We start from the raw sequence: 24951 nt of genomic DNA on the forward strand, positions 1-24951 counted from the left end.
CATCCCTCAACTTATTTATAACAATAGTATCTAGCTCTGATATTGTACTTCTCATCCATAGGGCTCAAATAGGGTGACCAGATGTCCCGATTTTATAGGGACAGTCCTGATATTTGGGACTTAGTGTTATATAGGCGCCTATTACCCTCCACCCTCATCCCGATTTTTCACACTTGCTGTCTAGTCACCCTAGGCTCAAAGTCCTTTATAAAGAATGTCAGTTACACGATCCCCTTTTCACAGATGGGGAAACTGAGGCACAAAAAGGCAAAGTTATCTGCCCAAGATCCCTGAGTAGTTCAATGGTCTTCTGAATCCCAGCCCAGTGCTCTAACTACTAGACAACACATGTTGCCAATTTTCACGACATTGGGGTGAGATTCCCCCTTCCTGGATGTTGATTTTAAACAGAGCAAGTTAACATTTCTCTCCGGGGAGGTGTGTTGCAATGAAGCAGCCTGGCCTGGTGCCTACAGCCGCAAACTGGGACTCCGGAGAGCTCTGCCACCGGCCTGCGGGGTGGCCATGGCCAAGTCACTTTCCCCGCTCCGTGCCTCAGTTTCCCCATCCACACAATGGGGATGATGGCGCTATCCTCCTCTGCAGAGCGCCGGGAGATCCAGGGCTGCAGAGCACTGGAGGCCTCCATCCCTGAGGAGAGCTCGGTCTCCACGCGGCTTGGGGCAGCTCCCCCAGCCGGCGGCAGCAGCGGGAGGCTGTTGTCTCACCGGGCACCTGGACATAGGGGGACACGGCTCTCGCCAGGCTCGTGGCCCTTACCCAGCGCCCCATGCGAGCGCCCTCTCTTCAGCCGTTAGTACCGTTACCTCCATTCGCTCAGCGCCCGGCCCGCCACTACCTTCCCGCCAGAACAGCGCGCCGCCTCTCGGGATTTGTAGTTCTCTGCTCCCTTCGCTCAGCCTACAGGCTGTACAGCTCCTGGATTCCGAGAACTACAACACCCACAATGCATTTCGCCTCCCCCTCGGCACGGAGCTCGGCGGTTGAGATTTACGTCGGCGGGAAGCCTCGGTTGTGATAGGAGGGGCAGTGTGAACACGTGACGGAGACGGGGGACTCTGACCTAAGGGCAGGGTCACCAAGCGTAAGTGCCCAGCCACGCTTTTCCGCCCGGATCCAAAATGGCCTCCCAAAGCCAGGCGAGTGCTCCCCCTTCTGGGAAAGGCTTTTGGATCTCTACGGCGGCCGCCCGCGTGCTGCCGGGAAGGTGGGGGAGGCGCCGAGGAGGCGGTGCCCGGCCCCGCTCGCGTGGGTCAGGTGGCCGGAGCCTATATGAGCCGCCGCGGGCGCTGAGGGAAGGGGTGGCTGTGGGCAAGGAGCGGCGGGCGTTATGGCTGCGCTGCCCGAGGAGCTGGAGGAGCAGAGGCAGGTACGAGGGGGGCCTCGTGTCGCTGTAGGGCGCCCTGGGGGCTGAGACCCCCACGCCCCCGCTTGAGGCTGCTTCCCCCTTCCTGGGGGAGGGGTCCAGGCTCCCCCTCCCTTGGGGCTGCTTCCCCCTTCCTGGAGGGGTTGTGACCCCCCCCCCCCGACTCCCTCTCTCCTGCGGCCGCTCCCCCCCCCCCTTGGGCTGGATGGCAGAGCCTCATACTGGGGGGTTGGTTACTCTTCCCAGCGGGGCTGTGACCCCCAACATCTGCCTTCCTTGCCAAGGGGCTGCTGGCTGAGCCACCCCTGCTGGGGGGTGATCCCCCCCACTGGTGGGGCTGGCTGCCTGCCTGTCCTGGAGCCCCTTCCCCTCGGCTGGGCTCTGCCTAGGGCTAGATCTGTTGTTTGTCTCCTCCTTGTGTTGTGCTCTTTGCCCTGTCCATGTCTTCACTCCCTGCTCTGCTGCTTTCTTCCTGTGCTACTGACTGGCCCTGCTTTAAATTCCCCTGGAGAGTGTATGTGTGTGTCTTGGCAGTACTGGTGCTGTAACTAACACACCGCGGCCCCTCCCTAGGGCACAGTGATGACTGACTAGCCACTTGAAACCTGTGGAGGCAGTACAGGTCTGTTGCATCTTACGCTGGGGTTATGTTCTGCAGTCAGCGTGTAAAGCAAAAATCACATATAGTCAAAATTACATTGAGTGTAGTGCTGGGTGGAATTGCCTGCACTACAGGTACAGTATTAAAATTGTTGCGTGTTTTTTTTTTTTTTTTTTTTTTTTTTTGCTGACTGCTTAAAGCTGAAATCATGCATGTTAGATGCATGTAAGATGTGACAGACCTGTACAGAGTAACTGCCCTGGAACTGCTGAGTGATTTTGGTTTCTTTGAAAGCTGAGAACCAAAATGCCTTAAACAAAATGTTCCCTGTACTCTAGGATTTTGTATTTATACAGTAGGGAGGAACAGGCAACTTCAGCTTAATACCCACAGCTCCAATGAAGTACCCATGGAGTGCTTAAGGGCATGAAAACAGCATATGACTTAAGCCAAATACCTGACCTGTGGGCAGGTTCTGCCCTCTCTGTCTACGTATGTGGCTGACTTGGTCTGTCTAGCCTTCATGGTTGCAAAGAAAGCTTTCATCACTTTTGGAAAGTGTAACTGATGTGCTGTGGTCTTCCCGAGTCTGCAGGCAGCTGAAATAATGACACAGAGGGGTGAATTTCTACCAGCCCCCATTAAACTCTTTTGGGTTTGAACTCTAAAGCTTATGTCAGCACTGTTTTAACTGCTGATCATTTTAACAGACTGATTGAGGGATAGGGTGTTAGTGAAGCTTGCAAGGGGGTTGGGAAAAATGTGAGTTGCAGCAGGGAAGAAAATAGAGGGGAGAAAGGAGGTGATGCACAAACTTAGGGAAAAGAAAGAAAGGAGGCTGGGGAAGGAAGAGAAACACAGGGCAGAAACAACAGTGGTCTTAGAAGGGAGCAAAATGTCATAAAAAACTATATTGAATGTTTCAGTTATTTGTTCAGCACTTCCATGAAAGTTCTGATAATGCATATAAACTGTTGGTGCTTAAACAAGATTGCTTCAGTCTCTTCTGGAGTCAGTTTCAGACAGCTGCTCTTCTTTCATGATCCAGAGTCATGCTATTTGTGAGACAGCCGTGATTTCTAGATGAAACACAGGCTGCATGTCCTTAATCACAGTCCACATTGATAGTTTTCTTTTAATGGTTGTATCTTGATACCCTGAAGCAGTGAGTCCTAAGGGACTTGTCATGTTAGAGCTCTTGTGGGAGGACAGGATGCTCACCATCATCCTGGATATGACTGGCATTAGCTTAGTGTGGTATCTGCTGGGACAGGCAGACTTCTAACAGTGTTGTGCCAATTCAAATTAATTTTAAAACAGAAATGTATAGAGTTATACTTATCTGGCACACCCCACCATGACTCAGAGCCCACTTTACCCAGAGCCCACTTTACACTTTCTTTAGCTAACACCAGTTTGTGTTAGCTTGTCTAATACCTTGGGGAAAATGGCATGTGAATGTCCATTTATAGCAGTAAACTGCCCTAGCATTGAACAAGCCCCTTGGCTGGCTGTACATAATGTAAACTTTTGTATTTTTGTGGTGGCTTTGAAAATTGTCATGCTTGCTATACTCCTAGTGCACACTGGACAATTTAGTGGTCTTGCCCTTAGATCAGACCACCGACACTAGTTTGGCGGGTGCGGGAGATGAGAGGGGACAGTTATAAATGTCTGAAGCAGTGTCTCCTGTTGGAGTCATAGAAATTTTCCTCTGGAAGAGAGTGGCTTTTAAGGGGCACCATACATTTAAATGCTCCAGTAAAAATGAGGAAAATTAAACCTGCACATATTTTTGTAATACACTTCAAAGCAACCATGAAATCTCACTTGGATTCCCTTGTTACTTCGGTTCTGAAATGCCACATTCTGTTTAGAACATGTAGAGGAAAGCAGAAGCTAAATACCTTCTCAGAAGCTCTTTCAGTACACTGAGATTATCAGCATGGACAAAAAAGGTGTTTTCTTCATCTATTAGCTCAATGGAATTGTCTTAAAATGACTAGAAAGCCTTCTCTGCATCAGTGTTGACAAAGCCCCTTTCAGCTGTGTTGTGGGGAGGACAGAGTTCTTATTCCTGGCTCACAGGCCATAAACTTAAAATTACAGTACCTCCCAGCTGTCAATCTGTGATGGAGTTTCCCCGGGGTCTTTGAGAGACTTGCATGAAGATTAAGGGTAAACAGAACATGGTCTCACTGTAGTAACTAAACTTCTTTCGCTGCTGCTTGCTTCAGTATTTCATTTAGAAGTAGCATCATGTAGTCAGAAAACTGGCTCCCTTTTAGGACCACAGATGTTCCTACTCCCTCTGTCTTCCCTCAGTTTCTTTCTTTGTGGATTTCACTTCTGGTCTCTCCCCCAAGTCTGTTGAAACCTGTAATTAAATGGTTATGCTGGCATTAAAGTGGCATTAATATCCCAGTGCACTTAGTGGGAAGCAGCATTTCAGTCACTGTTTCAAGCTGTTGGCAGGGCCAGGGAGGCAACTGTGCTGATAATGCTTGTGTAACCTTCCAGTTGTGACTCAAGGATTAGGTAAGTACTGTAAACAAAAGCTTAGATTCTGCTTGTTCTTGAATGTCTTCGGGCCCTAAATATTAATGGGTGTCTGACCTCTGTTTCATAAGTTAAGCTTCTTGGTGGGAACTGAGACTCTGTGTTTACACTGTGATGGAAGGGGATGGGGGTTGTGAGCAGGATAGGCTGGAGGTGGGAAAGGACTGGGAGGAGTGGTGTACTGGTCTAGCTTGGGGAAAGCAAAGGGAAAGGATAGAGATGACCATGAGGAGTTAAGTAAACTGGTTTAAAAACTCAAGTTATTAAAATCCAGAAGATGTCCAGAGTTGGAGTAGGTGGCCTCCCTAGCGACTTAGAATTCTGTCGTCCAGAAGGGACATCAAACCTGTCTCTTCCTTTAGAATCCTGGTTTCAAGGAGGATGAGGATGGAGTGATCATTTGCCCAGGGTGTCTAAGGCCAGGGCTACACTAAAATTTAAATTGACTCAGTTCAGTTGCTAAAAGGTATGAAAAATCCACACCCCTGAGTGACATAGTTAAGCTAACCTAAACCTGTATATAGACAGCATTTGAGTGACAGAAGAATTCTTCCAGCAGCCTACCTCTGTTCCCAGGGAGGTGGATTAACTACAGCGATGGGAGATCCATTGCTGTAGTGAATGTTGATGCTGAAGCATTACAGTTGCAGTGATTTAAGTGTAAATCTAGCTTACGACATGGCTTCTGGGAAGCCTCCCATCAACTTCTGCAGAACCTCGGCTTTCTTTAAGAGTTTAGCTCTTACGGTTGCGAAAGACCGTCCTAAATAAACCAGTGCTGTGCATCTATCAGTTAGCTGCTGCAGACTGTAAACTGGTCAGTCTTGTCTTTGCTGCTACCCAGCTGTGAAACCTGACAGTTCGTCTGCTGCTTGAAAAAGCTTGGCGCAACAGCCTAGACAGGTGGTGGAGTTATTTACTGGGGAAGAAGATCTCAAAACAGATACTCCCCTCAACAGCTAGAAAGCTGGGCGAGTGGTAGAGTAGTGGACAGCACTGCCAACCTTCATAGCAGTCAGGAAGATCTGGAAGGGGGTGGGGATTGGGGAACGGGAGAGAAGTGTGTTCCTTTCCCAAGGAGTTGGGGTGGCAAGAGGCTGATATACCAATCCCCAGGCAAGGTCCAGGTGCAACACACTGGTAAGAATTCTAACTCTAGCTTTTTCCAGTAGCTGAGAGAAAGTTGGCTTTTTCCAGACAGTGCCTGCTGCCACCCAACTTTGCATTGGATCTGTGGTATCAAGTGGCTAATAATTTCCAAGACCCATGTAAGGATAGATCTCTGGGCTTGGCATACATTTGCCCACTCTCACAGCACACTTTTCAAAGCAGAAGAAAGGAGCAGAAAATGTAGAAAACACATGGAAAGGAGGAGGGGTGTGTGTGGCAGCGGGTGGGGGGAAAGGAGTAGAATAAAGAGAACGGGAAATGGAATGCAAAGGACAGCATGATCTATTAGAGGAAGGAAAAGATACAGTACTTTAACAGTAACTATTCAGTCAACTCATTTACTTGACAGACTTCACCAGCACTTACAGACTTATCTGATGAATACTGTCCTATAGTGCTCAAACAGCCTTATAGCTGATCAGATGTTAGAACAGGAATATATTTAGCAAGTACCAGTGAAACTGATTGACCAGCAGAATAGAGTCGGTCCTAATAGTAGGTTGCACTTCTAAATAAGCCCTAAATAGAAGGCAAGGCATGCTACATGACCAGATAGTTACTGTATTGCTTAAATCAGGGGTTCTCAGCCCCTTTCTTTCTGAGGTCCCTCCAACAGGCTATTAAACTCCATGCACCACCTGTGACACAACTGTGTTTCTGCATGTAAAAGCCAGGGCTGGCATTGGAAGGTAGCAATTGCCTGAGACCCCATGCCACAGGTGGCTCAGCAAAGCTAAGTTGCTTAGGTTTTAGCTTCCATTAGGTCTGGTGGGATTTGGGGCTTGTGGCTTCAGCTTTCTGCCATGGGCCCCAGTGAGTCTGTCAGCCCTGCTTGGCAGGCCCCCTGAAACCTGCTTGCAGCCCCCCAAGGTCACCAGACCCTATTGAGAACTGCTGGCCTAAATTACTGGGGATAGTACTTGAGCAGCAATGTGGTGGTGTAGGTGTGATGATCATAGGTATTAGCAGGCTTAGTCCTTGGGCAAGTAGCTTTTTGGGTACGCTTTAATGCCCTAGGTGCTCTTAGGTGAAGAAGTTAACCTTTCGAGGACAAGTGGATTGACTCCAGTTCCCTGATACCCTGGGTTGATATTGGTGGAGGAGGGGAGTTGCAAGTGTCAGAGGGAAAGTAACTGGGTGCTCAGATAGTTCTAGCAGGAGCCATCACTGTACTAACAGTCCAAGAGTAGTGCTGCTCCTGGAAACTGAGGAGTTGCTTCCTTCTCGTGGCGGTGGCTGCTGCTGCTAGGACTTTTCTGGGGGAAATGAGTTTTCTTAAATTCTGCTCCACCTGTAGAGAGCACTGCTGGTAGATGAGGCTACTGGGACCTGTTGCTGAGAGGAAGGATGGGCAGGTAAGCCCTACTCAACAGCTTTCTCCCTGCTTTTTGCTGGCTGCATCACATTTTCATGTGCAATGAAAAAGAGCTTTGTAGTATGGACTAGTTGTTATGAGGCCCAAACCCTAGGACCTGAGTTTGACTGTAGTAATGCTTGAGTTGGGTTCTGCCTGAAGAGTCTGGCTGTCATAGTTGATTGGGCAGTTCCTGACACATTCTCTGAGTTGGAGAACTGCACCACTGAAACACACATGGTCATCATTTGTACCCATTCATCATCCATGCGCAGCATCTCTGCAAACATCTGCGGGGTTTAGGGATTGTTGCACCTATTGGACAATCCCTAGCATAGCTGGAGCAGATCCATAACCTCTGTGGTATGTCTGGACACTTTCTGTAGTCAAGACTCTTATTGCTTAGTGGTTCTGTCCTGCATGCAGATTTGCCCATGCGTTGTAAACCGGGGTTACATGATGCTATACCCTCAACCATCAGTGCCGATGACAGAATGGAGAGTCTCAAACCTCCCCCTGAACTGCTGTGAAATGAGACTGGGGCCTGTTCTGTTGCTGTTAAATCAGTTCTATACGTTGAAGGGCTGTGAGTTTTACTTAATCTCAGGGTGGCTTCAATTTAAATCAATTTGATTTAAATAACTAGTCAGGAAGACTCAGTTTAATCATTTTCAACATAAAAGTGCATTCTGTTGGTTGTTATAACCTTAACACATCATCTTCACAACTCAGATGATGTAGGTTTCATTTTTAGAAGGTACACACTACGCATTTTTAAACAGTGATTCTGAAAACTCTTCAGATTAGTTTTTACAACTATATCCGAAAAATGAACTGTTTGGTTATTTCAGTTACTAAAGGTAATTGAAGCAGATAGTTCACCTCTCAATGACTTCATAAATATCTCCAATTCAACAGGCTAATATTTGGAGGATTTTCTTGCCATGCTGTATTAGGAGGTGAACATCACCAGACATTTAAATTGTTTTATTTAAGTAAAACAACAACGTTGTATATTCAACAGCAAACATATAATATTTTAACAAAACAAGCATCTGTCCCTTGCTTCTCACATTTATCTCCAGACTTCTTCTCCTTGTCCAGATCTATTCTGCCTCAACAATCTTCTATTCATTGAACTTTTTGAAACTTTACAGTTTTAGAGAGAGGTAAGGGGTTGACTCTATTGTCCCTCTGCAAATTTGTGTACACACAGAGTTGAGGTCTGTTTCTCACCTCTACATATTTATTTAAAAACATTTTTACTTTTAACAAGTGTGTTACCTCTGGAGACACACATACACAGTCTGAGAACTGCAAAACTAAGGATCTGATATCTTTCAGACTGAGCACAGAGTCCCATTGAGTAGATAGAAAGATTAACCTAAATAATCTATACAGAAGCCCCTGGAACCCCATAAAATTGGGTCCCTAATCCATGAACTATTGGAACTCATTTACAAAACTTAAACATTACATTAATATATTGTTTCATACTATAGAATTGATAATCTCTGTATATTCCATATATATTATCCATGAGATATCTTTGAGCAATAATGTATCTTAATTAAAACTATCTTTAGAAAGGTTTTTTATCAAAATCAAATTTAAATAAAATCCCTTTAAAAAAAAATTTTTTTTTATTCACTGTGCTTAATCTCACTGGCTGGGAGTATTAGTATAGGCTGGCTGCCATCATTCTGCCATGTCGTTCAACCTGAACCACTGGTAGCCCATCACTAACCCTACTTCCTCTAGTGCTAGCATCTGTGGAATTACAAGAGTGGGATATTGTCAGAACGACGTGGGCACAGCCCTTCTGACTTCTCTTAGAGAACAATCTGGATCTCTAGTAACACTGATAGGGGTTTGCCCTTCAGTGCAGTCACCTCACTCAGGTGCTTAACAAATAAGGCCAAAATAGTAACACTAAACAGGGCAATGTCTTCTTGCTCTCAGGGTATGTCTACGCAGGGATAAAAACCCCATGGCTGGCCCAGGTCAGCTAACTCAGGCTTACAGGGCTCTGGCTCTAGGGCTGAAAAATTGCTGTGGGGACATTTGGGCTCAGGCTGGAGCCTGAGCTCTGGGACTCTGAAAGGGTGGAAGGTCCCAGAGCTTTTGAGTCCCCAGATCAAGCCCAACTCTCTACACAGCAACTTTTGGCCTCCTGAGCCAGAGTCAGCTGATGTGGGCCAGCCATGGCTGTGCTGTGGGTCTTTTATCCCTGTGTAGACCAGTGGTTCTCAAACATTTGTTCTGGTGACCTCTTTCACATAGCAAGCCTCTGAGTGTGACCTCCCCCCTTATCAACTAAAAACACTTTTTAAAAATATATATTTAACACCATTATAAATGCTGGAGGCAAAGCAGGGTTGGGGTGGAGGCTGACTCCTTGCAACCCCCCCATGTAATAATGGTGTGAACCCCCCCGAGGGGTGCCGACCCCCAGTTTGAGAACCCCTGGTGTCGACATACCCTCAGTTTCTTCGCTTAAAGTACAGATTAATGTAATTGCAACTCTAAGATTCCACAGATTAAAATCTGTAATGGGAAATGCAGCTAAGGTATTAATAGCAACACTAACGTGCATTGCACATATGTAGTGCATGTCCTGTTTTTCTGGTTAAATGCCTCACTTAATAGACTGCTTATAAAACATATTAAAATTTCAGGACTGATGTGGCAAAGCTACTCTTGCTTTTGGAACTAACTCTTGCATGTCCTGACTTTATTCCAGTTGCCCAACTATTTACAATATTGCATAACCTTCTGTTTCTTTGTACTGTATAGACTCTAGTACAGGGGTCGGCAACCTTTCAGAAGTGATGTGCCACGTCTTCATTAATTTATTCACTCTAATTTAAGGTTTCACGTACCAGTAACACATGTTAACGTTTTTAGAAGGTCTCATTCTGTAAGTCTATAATATATAACTAAACTATTGTTGTATGTAAAGTAAATAAAGTTTTTAAAAATGTTTTTAAGAAGCTTCATTTTAAAATTAAAATAAAATGCAGAGCCCCCCATACTGGTGGCCAGGACCCAGGCAGTGTGAGTGCCAGTGAACATCAGCTCACATGCCGCCTTCAGCACACGTGCCATAGGTTGCCTACCCCTGCTCTAGTAAAAGAAGGTTTGCGTACATGTTTTTCTAGTAAAACTAAAAGGAAATCAGAAACTGAATGCACAGTGTTTGAAGGATGCAGCATAGCTTTACCTTTGAATTATTTATATTAGTATCTGCAGGTCACTTAATATTTAAGATTACTGCTAGTGATCTAAAGAACACGGGGATCAGAAATTAAATGGAACAGAGATTTTTTTTCCTCTCTCTTTAAGAACTCTAGAACATAGTGCTATAGTGTGTCCAGTAGAAATACAACCAACTGTGAAAGCTTGCTCGTAACATTTATTCCATATTCGTTTCTTGGCTACAATCTCTAAGATCTAGCAGCCGGCATACATTCACCGAAATTACGTGATCTTGCTTTGCATGAAAAGAGGCTTTAAAGAGAACTGGTTAAAAGCAAAGCCACTTCATAAAATGAGACGCATCCTGTTTACACTTTTAGTAGCAATTACCTCTTGTTCCAATGTCCTAGCTAATAACTAAATTTCCTAATCAGGAGCTCTTGCACATGCTTAAAATTGATGAGAGATGCACGTGCAGTATAGTCTTACTGCTAGTGTCCACATGCTGTATCTGAGTTCTGCAAAGCAAGTTTACTGATGTGATTATTTGAAACTTTAGAGTTCCAAGCCATTATTTAAACAATGGGATCATTTATTATTGCAATAACTTAAACTATAACATCTAATTGGTTGGCATCCTTAATATTAGGAAAATATATAGTTACAGATATGTAGTACTGTATAAAATCAATAACAGAATTCAGGGACTTTTACAATAGCTATACCACATGGGTTGCTGAAAGCACTTGACTTTGTCATGTGGTGCTTAAAGACAGAATTTGCAGCTATGATAGGCAAATGCATTTAACTTTGGGAGCCTCACTTGCCCTTGATGGTACCAGTTGACTTTTGTCTGGAAACCAAGTTTAAAAAAAAAGAATATAAGCTGGAGTCAGAGTTGATGGAACGTATTGCTACTTCTGGGTAAACTTACGAACACTCTGTGTACTGAAACAATCACTAAATCCAGGAAATTCAGTTATTCAAAATACCCAAACACTTGAAAGCTTAGAAATACATAATCAAGGCATCTAAGCAACCTTAACTCTGCCCCTGTTGCTAGAGTGCACTCTGCAGGGTGACAGGTGGCATCTGCCTCTCCACCTGCCATTCCCTCTACTGGATTGCAGCATGCTAGATCTGAGGAAACACAGGCACCAGTAGCAAGGGGAGGTGAGCATGGGGCCCCCACTAGCACTAATCACTTCCATCTTCCCAGCCTGCTGCCTTTGGCATTTCCCATGCAGGACCACACCAAGATGCTTCCCCTGCAACTAGTCAGCCACCTCAGACAACTTTTCCTGCCGAGCTGTCCCCAGCACCTTTCACCACCAACTCGGCTGCCAAAAGTGCCACTGCATGAGTGAAGTAGTAATATCTTCCAGCTGTCTCTCCCACCTTCCCTAGAGAGCCTCACTGGATGGAGGAGGCCCTCCCACCATCTGTTTCTGGGTAGTGGGGGCGGGAGAGGTTCCTTTTTCTTCTCTACACCTGCTCCCATAGTTGGTTGCTGGAGGACAAAAATGATGAGGTCCTGTCTGGGAGAGCCCTCTCATGGAATAGCCCCAAACACAACAGATTCACTAACCCCGGGGGTCTAGGCGCTTTAGGAAGGTGAGAGAGACTGTCCCCTTTGAATGCCTCTCATCTAAGAGAGCACAGTCCAGTGGTCAGGATGCTCGTCTGTGACACTGGAGACCTGGGTTCATTTCTTGCTGATAGTCAAAAAAAGTCTGTGGCAAAGCAAGTCACTTATGGCTAGATTCACAAAAGGACTTGTGCACCAAACTGCCAATTCAGGCATCTAAATCCTAGAATCCAGCCCCACTGGGATTGACAGAACTCCCACTGAGCTGTCACTGAGCCAAGTAGGTGCCTGAACTTACTCTGTGCTTAAATGTTTACCGTAAAAGTTCCCACTTTGTCTGTTTCTGCCTCTGAGCATGCACGCTGCGGCCTCGCACCAGGCATCTGGACACCTAAGCCCCGCAGTGAGGCACGAATCGGGGAAAGATGGCTGTTCTCTGCCTAACTTGCCTGCAGGGCCTGATCTGGTCCATGGGCTCAGAGGTGGCTTACTGAATTGGGCCTCTGTAGGTGAGGTTACACAACAGGTGAGGGACGAGGAGGATTAGGGCCTGATAACTTTTAGCCCAGTGGTCAGGGTCTTTGCCTGGTGTGTGGAGACCACTGATTCAAGTCGCCCTTCTGCCTGAGGGAGAGGAGAGATTTGAACAGGGATCTGCCACCACTCAGATGAAACCCCTGAGTCACTTGGTTTGGTATGTTCTAGCGTGGAGCTTCCTGAGTCATCCATGGTGAAACCGCTTCAAGGGGAGAAAGTGATTAAAAGCAGCAATTGGAACAGAGGGACTGGATCCTGGGGCTCCCAGCTCCAGGAATGGGCTCTAACCACTGGGTACAGAGTTATTCTCATGCTTGGGTGTCTATCTCTCTGGCCCAATGATTGTTTCATTATTTATCCACAAGAATAACTTCAACAGGAGACACTGAGGGATCCCCACATCAGACTATCTCCTAGCCTACTGCTTGGAGCATTCACCTGAGAGGTGGCAAATCCCTTCCTCGCATGAGAGGGGGAAGACAGGGGTGGCTCTGTTTTTTGCTGCCCCAAGCACAGCAGGCAGCTTTAGGCGGACGTCCCGCAGAAACTCCACCAGTCCCGCGCGTTCAGCGTACCTGCCGCCGAATTACTGCGGGACCGGCGAACCTCATGCAGAAATGCTGCGGAAGGCAGCCTGATTGCCACCCTCACCGCGACCAGCAGGCCACCCCCCCCACAGCTTGCCACCTCAGGCACATGCTGATGCCTGGAGCCGCCCCTGGGGGGAGACTTGAACTGGTGGGGTGTCTGCTCCAGGTAAGTACCCCACTCACTGGGCTAGAGATTGATGAGGGAGGTCTTCCCTGCTCTTTCTCCTCCCACCAAACTTCTTGCAAAAATCGTACAGCTGCGTAACACCAGGAAAGGATTGGCAGCTGAGAAGTCCAAGCAGCAGGAGGGGTCTCTTTGCAGCCTCGATTTAGGTGCTGGACCCTGAGAGGGGAGGCTGGCTGGGGGGCTTGGTCTATCCCAGGGAAAAGGGTGAGTCCTATTGGCTAGTTTAGACAGCAAGTCACCTAGCATGCTGGCTTTTGTGAATACTCCAATCACAAGTTGGGGCAGGAAGGAAGAGAAGGTGGCTTTGAATGGAAGTTCAGACTTGGTCTCAGCAGTTGCATAGCAACTGACTCCTCGGTTAAGACTAATATAAAGTTAAAGGTTCCCCATTCTGCATTGTTAGCTGGGGCTTTAAGGGCAAAGAGGGCCATCTTAATTAGACTCCAGCTCAAATCACGTGTGAATTTTTACTTTGGAAGGAAAAATCTGTTCCACCAAGACTGAAAAGCTGCCACCTCACCAAGCATAAGCTGCACAAAAGGGATATGACGTGCTAGTTATGCAATGGGTTGCTTCTACAGGAAGGAACGCCACAGGATTTGATTGTGGTACAGAGATTGAGCATGTAGCCCCATGCTGATTTAAAAAGTCCCTGGATGTCTTCACATCCCCCTTTTTTTTTTCTTCTTCTTTTGAAGGAGAAAATAACTAGTTGTATCTAGAACCCAAGAGTAAAACAGCCTTCATACTAATCCCCCTTCTCCTCCCCCCTGGCTGAATCAGTCTCCTATTGCTAGCTGAAATGAAGTTGGGTACTGAACAAGGTAGGTCTGCAAATGTTTTCACATGCAGATCTTTGTCCAGCCATTTCCCCTCCATAGCCTTGTCTGTACTAGGAAAAGGCATGTAAGCCTTTCAGTGCCCATTCAGCTACAATGGTATGACCAGCAGTAGAAACTGTAGAGTAGACATTAGTACTTCTGCAGCTGACTGTGCCAGCTTGCAGGGGGAGAGGAGAACCTACAAAAGTCCAGTGCGGACGTATCTTTAAGTTGCCAGTAGCACTGCTAGCATGTCTGGTTCAGAGATCAAGGCATGTGGGTCATTGGCACGGGATTGCATGCACCTGGGATGTGTCCCTGCCTAGTGGAATGAGCAGCTGTAGATAACCTCTATGAGACTTTTTTTTGTAAAGCTTTCTTCACAGTCTAAATACTATAGAGAAACTTGTTACTTAAGTTAAACTAGCTTTTTTTCTTTAGAATGAACCATCCACAAAAGTTTGAACCGTAGGCTTTAGTCAAGATCCTACAGTGGCAGGTGACTTGAATTCGTTACCCTTCTTCCCCAGCCTCATTTGGACCTCTACACTTTTGAGTCATGTGTTGCAAATGTTCTCTAGTCACCAACTAATGCTAAGGCTCTGTGTCCTTCTCCCCTTTCACTGCAACTTTTCTGCTACAAAATCTCAAATGACAGCTCACAACTGTAGGACTGGCTGGGTTGTGCAACGTTTTCCTTGAAAACGAGCTGAAAGGAAGTTGCTTCCTCTGGCTTATCACGCTCTTCACAGACTCAGCAGTTTGTATTGTTTGTCCTGTCAATCCTGTTTGGACAGGGAAGCAAGTAACATCGAAAAGAGTAGGCTTTTAAAAGTTGCTGTACACTCCTATAATGCCCTGCCAGTAACTGAAACAAAGCTGTGAATCCTGTTTTACTGTCATTGTTAGCTAATGCTGAACAGCTTGTGCTCCTCAGAACGGCACTGAGCACTGGTTTCAGTTAACATGATTGACAGCTGTGCTGTGATCAGATCTAGTTAAACTGACCACGCCTGACAGGAACTAAGGCAGATACTGATCAAAAACTTTATCATTGTTAAAGGCTTCAGCTGCTCCTGGTTGAACCAGATTAAGCATGAACAGGTTTTTTTTTTTGTGTCCACACTTGCTATGCAGATTTGTGTCCTGAACCATCAACTTCTCCCTGTGTCAACAGTGGTGCTCTCAAACTATTTCGGTTGTAGTTGCTTCTGGTTCAAAGCAGCTCTTAGAAACTGTCAATTTTGGAAGATTTGAGAAGACCTCTGGTGCACTCTGGGAGAGTAGGACTACTTGCCCTACATTGACAATACAACACTTCAAACTCCTGGTACTCAGTGTTGTCAAAGGCAAATTTAAGCCAAACAGTATCTAGATGGTGTGTTGGAGCACTTGACAGTAGCAGGGTGCGCCAAACCGTTCTTACAGTAATACATCATTTGTAGACAGTGCCTATAGGTGGCTTGGAGCCAGGCCCTCTAACAGATTAGCCTGAAAAAATAAGAAGGGGACCTTAAAACACACACCCTACAACTCATTCATGTACTGCAGGCAGGAAATGTGTTCAGTAAAAAACAAATTTGTATCTGGCTTTAAAATAAACTATCTTGTGACTATTAAAGATGTGAAATGGTCAGACTTCCATATAGGTTGGCTTTATGGTGCAGTGAGCCCTTGGGTGTTTTGCTGCATAATGGCTGATCGTACAAGCTTTCTCTGCCCTTTTCATCCTTCCTAAAAGGGCATGGTAGGGCAAGGAGACTTTAATTCCCCTTCCTTGTATTCTACAAAATGAAAGGCAGGGGAAGCGCTAGGATTGCCAGGTTGGTAATATTTAAAAACCAAACATTCCAGCAGGAGTGCTGGAACCTCCCCTGCCCTGCTTCTCTCTCTGAGGCCACACCCCATCCACTCCTCCTACGCCCTCCCCACTATCATTTGCTGCTGCCCAGGTCAGGAGGGACTTGCTTGCAGAGACAGGGCTGGGAGCTGCAGCTGCCCGACAAAGGTAGGAGGTAGCCCTGGCTGAGTAGGGGCTGGAGTAGGTGGTGACCCATGGCCTCCTCTGCTCACAGCATCTGGATTTTGGGTGTTCGGTCAGTAGATCTGACAGGACACTGTCAGGTCTCCTTTTTGACACTCTCAGTGCATTGTGGGTAAAAGTCAAGAACACCTGGAAGAGCATCTGCTACAGTGTTGGAGTGTTGCTTTTTTTCCTGGGGATGATGTGTTCAGAATCCCATTTTTTTTAAAGAAGTATAGCCTTGTGGCTAAGTAGCTGGGGTAAATTACCAGCTCCCTCTGCCGCAAACATACCCAAGGTCACACCACAGGAAGTCACTTAACCTCTTAGTCACAGTTTAAAAGGGGGAATACTTCTGTTCTAATATCTAATTAGATTGTAAACTCTGAGGCCAGGGACTCTCCGTGGTAGTCTATACCACAGCAGGGGCCCAAATTCAATTAGGCTGAGGTCCTGAGATGTTACTGAACTACAAGCGATGACTACAGCTGGCTGATGATAACATTTGTGTCTGACTTGCCTGCAGGAGCTTTCACCTCACAATGTGCAGGCATCTACTGCAATAGCTTTTTGCTGGGTTTACAGGTTAATGTGCCATTTCTGTTTGTCCTGGGATAGAGGGTATTCCCATGGTCTGCTAGCCGAGCCTAAATTGACCAAAAAAACTAGGCTAGGCAGCAGGAAATTTTCTTTTGTATGTGTCTCTCTTTAAAATGAGAGAGCAACATGCCCCTCCTGCCTGGGGAAGCCTTTAAGTGTCTGTCGTGCAGGCAGGGGCCCAATGGAAGGGAGGGTACGCTGAATTTGTACTGTCCCTGCACACTAATCTGGCCTCTTTTTGTCACTTCTTGGTGTGCAGTGTGGGGAGAAGTTGTAAAGTTTAATCTGTTTTTGAGTGGGGAAAGCTTGGGCTTTGTCTTTTCAAAGAATGTTTGAGATTATGACCTTAGGAATCTAGCATGCACAGCCCACTGCTCTATCAGCTGAGTTGGCTATTCTGCTGCTTAGCAAATTGGCACATGCTACAACTAAAATGGTACCTGGTGCTAAAATGTTATATGGAAATGGAAAAGTGTCCCTGAAAGGAGGAGGAAAAACTAGCTTTATTGTTCCCTTTGCTGCTGTAAGGTGTATGGTACTGGCCTGAGACTTGACTCAACTGCAAAAACCCCACAAATTGTAAAACATCTGGAAGGTGTAGTCTGTCCTCTCCTGTTGATGTCCTGACTCAAAATAGTCTTGGAGCACCCTTAGCCCTTAGATTCAGCCACCCCCAAATCCTTTAATAGATTGTTCCTCCGAATGGCCAGTTAAATAGATGTAAACAGTTCTAGGACTCTAAAATCACATCCTCGCCCCTTGCTTCCAGTCCTGATGGTATTTGTGGTGATAGAAACCTGCCAGAGCTCCAGTTAGCAATGGGTTTCCAGGGTAGACAGCAAAGTCTGAATTTGTAACAGAGAAGAGGGTAATTTAATGAAGGTTTGGAAGGTTTTCCTAAGTTATGAAGAGGGGGCCCAAACAGCCTCTTCCTCTCAGTTACCTGTAGCACCCAAAGCGCCTTTCCTCAGCCTGCGATCTAAAACGTAATGGAACCAGCTGCCTCTGAGAGCTGAGTGCGGGGTGTTCTCAATTTAAGCTTGCTTTTAGATGCTATAATACTCCCTGTATCTCTTGGCTGGCCACCTGTGGACCTTGTTCCTGGCCCTAATGATCAAACTGCTGTATCTTTAAATTTGTGTATGACTCTTGTTATAAGACTTCAAACTCCCGTCTGCATGTTGTGACCCTAATCTCTGCAGAACTGAGGGAAGTTGTTGCCAAAACAAAACTACCTGAAATGAATTACATCCCAGTCCTCGTACAATATTTATGAAAGATTTGTGGCATACTTCTCAGATATCTGAGCTCGGGGGGCCAGTCTTCTTGGAAAGACTTGTATAATTGGCTCTCTATTTCTATACAGCTTGGCCTATAAATTTCAGTCTCATCCTAGAGCAGAGCACTGCCTCTCATTTGAAGGTGATGGCTGTAGAATTACATATTCTACTCTTCATTTGCAGACCGGAGCCATATTTTACAGTGGCAAAGTAAAGTGCTAATTAGGATTTGAGTGGTGGGATGGGCAGCGTGCTAGATGCTGTGACCGCGCTGCAGGCATATCCCTGCTTTACAACTTAGGCTAGGTCTGCACTACACAGCTTTTAGCAACAGCCGTGCTGCTACAAGTCGTACAGTGTAGCGACTGTTGTTGGCTATCCTGCTGACAAAAAACTTCCACCCCCCCAACGAGCAGCATTTTCATTGTCAGCAGGAGAGCGCTTCTGCCAACAACGTACTGTTCACATTGGTGCTTGTCGCGGGAAAACTTTTGCTTTTCCGGGAGGGGGGCCACCACTGAAAGACACAAGTTTTGTCATTCAATTGCCAATGTACACACAACCTCAGAAAGGCAAAAAACTCTGGAAAGGGCAGGTGAAAAGATACAAGCAAAATGGTGGGAAGCCCATATTAGGTTAGTTACCAGAATTTAAGATGATATTTTTTTAATAAAAAAAAGTTGGGGTTGGTGAAGGGCTTGTTTGAGTAAGCGGGGGAAGGGGGGGGAGATGGCTTAGTGAATGGAAAGTGTGAGGTTGAGCAACTGAAGGGGTGGTGCTTCTGTGGTATGAGAAGGGTGGCAAGAAGAAGAAACAGATTTCTGTACTCCATACTTATTGTAGCTTATAGTAAATGGTGCAGGTAGTGTGTTTATCCAAACACAGGATGCTCATAAATGAGCTAAAGACTGTAAACTGAAATTTTAAGGAAATGTTGTGACCAAAAGGACTGCAGGCTGGAAAAATTGCTCAAGGTGGGGAAGGAGTTAGTTGACTTCTGGACCCCCAAACATCTGCCTTTTTAAATGGAACCTTAACTTTGGATCTACCAGTCTTCCAAAGACCAATTTAATAACTGTTCCATTTTAAAAAGTGAGCTCCAAAAGTACAACTGAGTTTGTGCCTTAGTTTGCACTCTGATAACCTGCGAAAACCCTTGGGGTTCAGTTTCTTCAGCTTGGTTTTGATTTGATTTTTTTTTTTTTTTTAAAGTCTTGTTTCTGCAGTGACCAGAAAACTAGTAAATTGACATCCTAAGACTGGAAACCAAGCAGTGGTGGAAGGTGCTTCTAATTACTTGCTCTTTTTGTAAATACATCTTTAAAACTTACTGGTGGTTGACTATTGAAAGAAACGTCTCCAAGCTTCAACACCGCAACTTTAAGTTAAAAGCGCAAGACCTTAACAAACATCTGTGCTGCTGTGTGCCTCTGTCCCTGCCCCAAGGCCTCCAACAAAATCTGGGGAGAACAGACTTTATTCCCGTTAAACAAGCAGGGAAAACTTGTAAACAGAGCTTTCTATTTTATATATACAAGGCACAAACCAGGCTTCTGAAAACCCTTTACAGGTATCTTTAAGGACTCTTCAAAAGGCTAATGATTGTCTGTTTAAACTTAGCAAGAAGCTTTTGAACTTGGAGTTGTGTTTAGAGTGTGAGGAAGACTTGTAGTTCTTTTGCATTCCTTCAGCTGATGCGTACTGTTAGATATGCCCATGATACATCTGTCTCAAGATTTGAATCTTTTCAAGGTATTAAGAATTTCTGGTTGTGCACTGTCTCTTCATCAATTTTAGATTATTGGCAAGTCAAGATAGACTTTGGACTTCTGACTTTAGGCTGAAATACTTTAACTTGTGTTTCAGGTGAGGGCTGTGTCTGTGGATCTGAGTATTGATCCTTCCCTCCAGATTGACATCCCAGATGCACTGAGTGAAAAAGACAAAGTAAAGTTCACTGTACATACTAAGGTAAGTTCATGGTGAAAGGAGAAGGTGATTAATATACACACATGCAGGCTTAAAATCCAATTGAATGAGGCAAGTAGGAAACTTATCCTGTTGTCAAATGGGCCTACACCATTAACTCCTAGATTTTAGGCTTTCATTTAAAAAAATGGCAGGCTTTAAACATGAGGCTGTCCTGGATCAGAACAATGGTCCATCCAGCCCAGTATCCTGTCTTCCAACAGCAGCTAATGCCAGGTGCTTCAGAGGAAACTAAGGCCGGGTCTACACTACACGTTTATACTGATTTTAGCAGCATTAAACCGATTTAATGCACCCGTCCACGCAACGAGGCCCTTTATATCGATATAAAGGGCTCTTTAAACTGGTTTCTGTACTCCTCCCCGACGAGAGGAGTAGCACTGAAATCGGTATTACCATATCGGATTAGGGTTAGTGTGACCGCAAATTGACGGTATTGGCCTCCAGGCGGTATCCCACAGTGCACCACTGTGACCGCTCTGGAAAGCAATCTGAACTCGGGTGCACTGGCCAGGTAGACAAGAAAAGCCTCGCGAACTTTTGAATTGCATTTCCTGTTTGCCCAGCGTGGAGCTCTGATCAGCACGGGTGGTGATGCAGTCCCAAATCCAAAAAGAGCTCCAGCATGGATCGTACGGGAGCTACTGGATCTGATCGCTGTATGGGGAGACAAATCTGTTCTATCAGAGCTCTGTTACAGAAGACAAAATGCCAAAGCATTTGAAAAAAATCTCCAGGCTATGATACAGAGTCCACAGCACAGTGCTGTGTGACAAGCATTATGGAGAGCCAAAGAATCAAATGGATGCTCATGGAGGAAGGGAGGGGGGACTGAGGACTCTAGCTATCACGCAGTCTCTGAAAAGCATTTGCATTCTTGGCTGAGCTCCCAGTGCCTGTAGGGTCAAACACATTGTCCGGGGTGGTTCAGGGTATATCTCATCAGTTTACTCCCCCTCTGCCCCTGTGAAAGAAAAGGGGGGAAAAATCGTTTCTTGACTTTTTTTCAATGTCACTGTATGTCTACTTCATGCTGCTGGTAGACATGCTGCTGGGGCAATGAACAGCAGCATCCTCTCCCCTCCCTTCCCTGGTGGCAGACGATACAGTGCAGTAGGACTGGTAGCCGTCCTCGTCATCATCCTGTGAGTGCTCCTGGCTGGCCTCAGTTGAGGTCTGCTGGGGGTGCCTGGGTAAAAATAGAAGTGACTCTCGGTTATTCCCGGCAGATGGTACAGAGTGACTGGTAACCGTCCTCATCATAGCAACTGGGGGCTGAACTCCATCAGCCCCGCCCCTTTCATGTCTAAAGAAAAGATTCTGTACTGCCTGGACTATCATAGCAGCTAGAGGCTGTCTCCCCCTCATTTTATCTCACTAAAAAGTCAGTGTTTCTTATTCCTGCATTCTTTATTACTTCATCACACAAATGGGGGGACCCTGCAACGGTAGCCCAGAAGGGTTGGGGGAGGAGGGAAGCAACAGGTGGGGTTGTTGCAGGGACACCCCCTAAAATGGCATGCAGCTCATCATTTCTGTGGGATCTGACACAGAGCGGCTGTGTTCTCTGGTTCTCTGATACACTGGTTCTCTAGTACACTTGCCCCATATTCTAGGCAGGACTGACTCTATTTTTAGATACAACATAAAGGAGGGAATGACCTGGGGCGTCATTCCCATTTTTGTCTTTGTGCCCCTGGCCAACCTCAGCGAAGGTCAGCCAGGAGCACCCATGACAGCAGCAGACGGTACAGAACGACTGGTAACGGTCTCTGTTACCTTGCAAAAGCAAATGAATGCTGCTGTGTAGCGCTGCAGTACCGCCTCTGTCAGCAGCATCCAGTACACAAACGGTGACAGTGACAAAAGGCAAAATGGGCTCCATGGTTGCCATGCTATGGCATCTGCCAGGGCAATCCAGGGAAAAAGGGCGTGAAATGATTGTCTGCCATTGCTTTCATGGAGGAGGGAATGAGTGACATTATTTACCCAGAATCACCGGCGACACTGTTTTTACACCACCATGCATTGGGATCTCAACCCAGAATTCCAATGGGCGGGGGCAACTGCGGGAACTATGGGATAGCTACCCACAGTACAATGCTCCAGAAATCAACGCTCGCCTCGGTACATGGACGCACACCACCAAATTATTGTGCTTTGTGTGGCTGCGTGCACTCGACCTTATACAATCTGTTTTACAAAACCGGTTTTGTATGTAAGTAGGAATAATCCTGTAGTGTAGACATACCCTAACAGAACAAGGCAATTGAGGGGTGACAGGGCATGGATCAACTCCCAGCTTCTGGCAGTCAGACTTAAGGGCACCCAGAGCTCTATCTGTGACCATCTTGGCTAATAGCCATTGATGGACCTATCCTCTTTGAACTTGTCTAATTCTTTTTTGAACCCAGTTGTCCTTTTGGCCTTCACAACATCCTCCTGGAGTTCCACAGGTTGACTGTGCATTGTGTGAGGAGCACTTCCTTTTGTTTGTTTAAATGTGCTGCCTATTAATTTTATTAGGTGACCCTTAGCTCTTATGTGAAGCGGTAAATAACGCTTCCTTATTTACTGTGTCCACGCCAGTCATGATTTTGTAGACCTTTGTCATATCTCTTCTTAGTTGTTTCTTTTCCAAGCAGAAAAGTCCTGGTCTCATTAATCTCTCCTTAATCACTTCTGCTGCCCTTCTCTGTATCTCTTCCAATTCTAATGCATCTCTTCTGAGATCAGGCAACAGAACGGCATGCAGTATTCGAGGTGTGGGCATGCCATGGATTTATATAGTGGCATTATGATATTTTCTGATTATTAGCTATCCCTTTCCTATCGCTCTGTTAGTTCTTTTGGCTGCTGCCACGCACTGAGCAGATGTTTGCAGAGAACTATCCACAAAGTCTCCAAGGTCTTTTATTTTTTTTTTAGTGCTAACAGCTAATCTTGACCCCATCATTGTGTATGTATAGCTGAGATTATGTTCTCCAATGTGCATTACTTTACATTTCTCAACAGTGAATGTCATCTGCCATTTCGTTGCCTAATTACAGGTTTGAGACTCCTTTAACTCTTAGCCAAGTCCAAAGCAGACTGATCTTAAGTAGTTGTATTTTATGCAGATTTTGCTATCCCACTCTTTGCTACTGTTTCCAGATAATTTATGAATACTTTAAACAGCACTGGTCCCAGTACAGATCCCTTGAAGAGCCAGATATTTAACACTCTCTCCGTTCTGAAATCTGACCATTTATTCCTACCTGTTTCCTGTCTTTCAACCTGTTACTGATCCGTGAGAGGACCTTCTCCTTTTTGTCCCATAACTGCTTACTTTGCTTAAGAGCCTTTGGTTTGGAACCTTGTCAAGAACTTTCTGAAAGTTCAAGTACATGGTATCTACTGGATCCCTCTTAGCCACACATTTGTTACTTTCTCCTCCTCTCCCCCCGCCCCCTGGAATTCTAGTAGATTGATGAGACACTTCCCTTGGCAAAAGCTGTGTTGACTCTCTCTCAACAGGTTGTGTTCACTTGTGTCTGATAATTCTGTTCTCTAGTATAATTTCAGCTAATTTGCCTGGTACTGAAATTAGGCTTACTGGATGTAACTGCCAGGATCGCCTCTAGAGCTGCTTTTTTATTTTTTTTAAATGGTGTTCACTATTCTCCAGTCATCTGGTACAGAAGCTTATTTAATTAATAGGTTATGTACCATGGATGTTAGTTCTATAATTTCATATTTGAGTTTCTTCAGAACTGTTGGGTGAATCCCATCTGGTCCTGGTGACTTATTACTGTTTAATTTTATCAATCTGTTCCAAAACCACTTTTAGTGACACCTCCATCTTAGATGGTTCCTCACATTTTGTCATACAACAAGAATGGCTCAGGTGTGGGAATCCCCCTCACATCCTCTGCAGAGAGAAGTGAATCAAAGAACTCACTTAGCTTCTCTCCAATGGCCGTATTTTCCTTGAGTGCTCCTTTAGCATCTCGATTGTCCAGTGGGACCACTGAGTGTTTGGTAGCCTTCCTGCTTCAGATGCACTTAAAAAAATGAGCAAAACATTTTGTACATCTTTTTTTGCTAATTGCTTTTCAAATTCTCTTTTTTTGGGGTCCTGCCTATTTATACTTTGACACCTTAGGAAGGGGAAGAAAACTGTCCAAATGAAACCCAAGTAACTGATGCAGGGTTGTTGTCTTGAGTTCCAGACAGATCAGTACTGCCACTCTTAGCTTTGCTAAGCAGTGGTGGATTGAAATTAACCTCCCCATGCCTTTTTCTTCATCTGTAAAATGGGGATAATACTGCCTCATTTTTTTAAAGTTTGCAGTCTGCTGCTGAAAGCATTATATAAGAGAGAGGTATCATTAATTCTGGTCAGCTAAAGTGGTATAGCAAACTTGTTTCTACAAAATTATCCTTTCACTGCTAAGGGAGCTGTCCAAAGAAGGCTCACCTTAACTGAGGGCTAGCCAACACTAGAAAAGGCAATTAGGTGTGGCCTTTACTAGTCAAAAGGGCCTGCTATGGAAACTAATGAACAAAACTGCTTCTAAAAGCACTAGCTTACAAAACAATACGACTTCTGTATTTCATCTCTTCCAGACTACACTGCCAACTTTTCAAAGCCCAGAGTTTTCAGTTACGAGGCAGCATGAAGACTTTGTGTGGCTACATGATACGCTTACTGAAACTGAAGAGTATGCAGGATTTATTGTAAGTGTTTGTTTTGCTTAGGATTGAATTTTATAATGGGACAATGGTGCACCTAAGAGAAAGTTTGGTAAGGATGCTAACCCTGCTAAAGTAAATACTGCTAGTGTTTTCTGTCTTGGATCTTAACTATGCAGATTCTATGTGGTTGTAACATAGCTTTGCTTTTATCTTTCCTGAACAGTCTGCAAACCCTGCCATACCCTGCCCTCCACTCTTTTAAGCTCATGGTATTGGAATCCTGCAGGTACTGCAGAGTGGATTTGCCCCCATGTTGGTATCATTCCTGACCCCATAGAAGCCCTTATGGAGAGAGCGCCATTGATTACCCTGCTGCCAGGACTTTTGAGA

The 24951-nt window shown here is 45.5% G+C and overlaps 1 protein-coding gene across 2 annotated transcripts in view; it reads left to right on the forward strand.

Moving 5' to 3' along the window:
* Positions 1-1092: 1092 nt before the first annotated feature.
* Positions 1093-24951, forward strand: part of SNX5 (sorting nexin 5) — a 38364-nt gene continuing 14505 nt past the window's right edge. Inside the window, exons 1-3 of one of the 2 annotated variants that reach the window (XM_050952193.1) lie at positions 1093-1160; positions 19762-19866; positions 24493-24603. In XM_050952193.1, coding sequence (XP_050808150.1) covers positions 1143-1160; positions 19762-19866; positions 24493-24603 — 234 coding nt within the window. In that variant the 5' untranslated portion in view covers positions 1093-1142. Of the gene's footprint in view, positions 1161-1254; positions 1391-19761; positions 19867-24492; positions 24604-24951 lie in introns of those variants that run through there. The other variant, XM_050952192.1, reaches the window with a different exon arrangement.

The sequence above is a fragment of the Gopherus flavomarginatus genome, chromosome 4 (genome assembly GCF_025201925.1).
Source record: "Gopherus flavomarginatus isolate rGopFla2 chromosome 4, rGopFla2.mat.asm, whole genome shotgun sequence".
Classification (NCBI taxonomy): domain Eukaryota; kingdom Metazoa; phylum Chordata; order Testudines; family Testudinidae; genus Gopherus; species Gopherus flavomarginatus.